Consider the following 2,961-nt stretch of genomic DNA (forward strand, 5'->3'; position numbering starts at 1 on the left):
TGGCCACTGGGGGGCACCGAGCTGGGTCCTGGGGAACTCCTGCCACTAGGGGGCACCGAGACAGACCTCACTGAATGGGCCACTGGGGGGCACCGAGCTGTTGCCAGGGGGACAGCGCCCCGCCCCAGTGGGCATTTCCTAGCCAGGATTTTAGCGCTCAGCGAGAGCAATGGCAGCTCTGCTGCTCCGATGCTGCTGCCGCCCCCTGGCAGGGGAACTGGGTGGCAGGGAGAGGGCAGAGCCTTGCTGCACAAGCACCGCACGTCCGCACCTCTGTGCACACGTAGACGCGCGCGCGCACGAGCTGCCCACACGCTGCCCGCAGTGCACACTCACTCCACCCGTATACGGCGCGCACTGCACACCAGTCACAACCCCCAGCCACGCTGCGGGCGGATGCTGCCCAAGGACACTGCACGCGCACTGCGTGAACGCTGCACACGGACACACCGCACGGGGCGATGGCACACACGGGGCGGACACGCGCCAGCTGGCAGGGGGAGGGGAACCGTGGGGTGACATGTCCCAGCCAGGCTCACACTGGGGTTCCCCATCGCTGCGACCCAGACACCCCTGCACCCCGAGGGGGGGGCTGTCACCCCCCAACCCCCCTAAGCCTGGCCGATGGCCCCAGCTGGGGGGGTTTCTGGCCTCTTATAAAAGACATTTTTTGGTGTTTCCTTTTGCATGCCATGTTCATGTCTTTGACAATTCGACCCGCCCCCAATAAAGTGACCATGGGAAGGGGGCAGGGTGTGTTGGGGGGTTAGAGGGAGAGAGGTGGGGCACACGGGGTGGAGTGGGGCCCACTGTGGTGGGGAGGGGACACAGAGAGGTGGGGGGGGCTGTTAGTATAAAGGGGGTGATCAGGTATGGCGGGAAGGACTCTGGGGTCGGGGACAGAGGGCACTCAGGGTGGAGGTAGGGGGCAGAGAGGGGCCCTGCCCCACAGTAGAGGGGGGCTTAGGGGGTTAATACTCAGGTGGGGGAGGGCAGCAGAGGGATGAGGTTCGGGGGGGCTGGGTCCTGAGGGTGACGCCGCTTTGCAGATGCGAGATGAGGGGGAGGGGCTGCTCAGCTGTGCAACCCCCCCAGACACTACCCCACACGTGGGAGCCCCCACCCACACATCATCTGGGCACTGCCCCATCTAACCCACCAGCCCCCACTGCCTTCCCAGAGCCAGAGAGAGAACCCAGGAGTCCTGGCTCCCAGCCCCCCCTGCTCTACCCACTGGCCCCCACTCCCCTCCCAGAGCTGGGGAGAGAACCCAGGAGTCCGGGCTCCTGCATTATCCTGTTCAGCCCCTGGGTGCCAAACACCTCGTGTGAGCCCCGATCTGCCATACCTGGCCGGGCGGCACTGGATGAGGATCCCGTCTGGGGCGCGTCCTCGGGCCCTGTGGCCAGTCCAGGACACGCAGGTTCTCCATGACGTGGCCCCTCCAAGAGTGTTCGCTTGGCCCCGGTTAGATTCTGCGTCACTCCCCAGCACCCCCGGTGCCACGCCTGATCCATGCCGGGGCGGGGGTCCTGCGGCGTCACTGCCGACAGCCATGGGGGTCACACTCTCCGCCCCAGAGACAGGTGGGTTACGACACAGCAGAGAATTCAAGGCCCTGGGGGACGGGTGAACAGATCCAAACTGCACCGTGACCCCCAACTGAAGAGAGATTCAGCCTGAGCCGCAGCGACCGGCCCCCTCCGGAAAACGAGACCCCTGGCTGCGAAGCGTCGGCCGGAAAACCCAACCTGGCTCCCAGGCCCTGAGCAAGGACTCGCCGGCGTCCAGCCGCCGCGGGCACAGCCAGAGCCCGAGCGACGCAGCTCGTCCAGCCGGAGGCGCAAGGTGCGGTAGACGCACGCAACATGGACGTTTCTGCAGCTGTTCGCGGGGGTGCGGCCAGGACGGGGACTCGCCAGCGTAGGTACCGACACCCCCCCCCAGACGGAGACCAGCTGCAGGGCCGCAGAAACAACTGACTCAAACGCCAGCACGGGCGGCGGCGTTACCGAGACCCCGACGTGCCCCGGAGCGACAGCCCAGGGACCCCCGCATCAGGGCAGCCAAAGGAGACGGGATCTCGGCCGTGTTCCCAACAGCCCACGGGCGAGCGGAGGGAGCTGGACAGACGGCCCAGGAATCCCGCCGGCAGCCAGAGCTGGTCCTCGCTCGGCTGGGCTACGGAGCCGTGCTGGTCGCGGGCCCGGAGACTGGCCATGCTGGGGGGGTGTTAAAGGCACAGCCGGGGGGGGCAAACAGCAGCCTGGCTCCGTCCCCGAGCAGCGCTCGGTGCCCCATCTTATGAACGGGCCTGGGGGAATTGTTCGGGGAAGGGGGCGGGGGGCTGCTCGGGGGAAGGGCAGGGGGCTCTGGGCCCAGCTCTGAGGGATGCTAACCACCCCCCTCGGGCTCTCTTCCCGCCCCCCAGATAACATCGAGGAGGCCGAGCGGCAGTGGCGGCTGGAGTTTCACCGCTGGAGCGCGTACATGGGCCACTGGAAAAGCCAATTTGACCACTACAGCCGACAGGACCGCTGCTCCGAGCTGTGAGGGGGCGGCCCCCCAACAGCCCTCCAACCCCTCCCAGCCCCTCTGCTCCTCCTGACAGCCCCCCACTGCTGCGCCAAGCTGTGAGGGGGTGGCCCCCCCAACCCCGCAGCCCCATACCTCCCACTCTCCTCCCCAGCCCCCCTGCCTGGCCCCCCAGCCATGGGGAAAGGGGGGGTTAACCGGACTGTGCAATCTGAGACCCCCACCCCAGTGTAAGGTGTGTGTGTGACCCCCACCCCTGTATCTGTATATAATGGTTATTTAAGGGATTTGTGAGAAATAGATAAATATCTATATTATAGACGCAGCACCCCGAGTCGCTGCCCGGGAGCCCTGTGCTGCCCCCCAAGCCCTCCCCACGCTGTCCCCAACACCCAGCCCCCAACTCCTACCCGTGCTGCCCCCCAA

At 66.5% G+C, this 2,961-nt stretch overlaps 1 protein-coding gene across 1 annotated transcript in view; it reads left to right on the forward strand.

Annotated features, from left to right (window-relative positions):
• ACHE (acetylcholinesterase (Yt blood group)) overlaps positions 1-2,961 on the forward strand; it is an 8,341-nt gene extending 5,380 nt beyond the window's left edge. Inside the window, exon 3 of the mRNA XM_032776536.2 lies at positions 2,432-2,961. Within this exon, the coding sequence (XP_032632427.1) occupies positions 2,432-2,553 (122 nt within the window). The 3' untranslated portion in view covers positions 2,554-2,961. The remainder of the gene's footprint in view (positions 1-2,431) is intronic.

The sequence above is a fragment of the Chelonoidis abingdonii genome, chromosome 11 (genome assembly GCF_003597395.2).
Source record: "Chelonoidis abingdonii isolate Lonesome George chromosome 11, CheloAbing_2.0, whole genome shotgun sequence".
Classification (NCBI taxonomy): domain Eukaryota; kingdom Metazoa; phylum Chordata; order Testudines; family Testudinidae; genus Chelonoidis; species Chelonoidis abingdonii.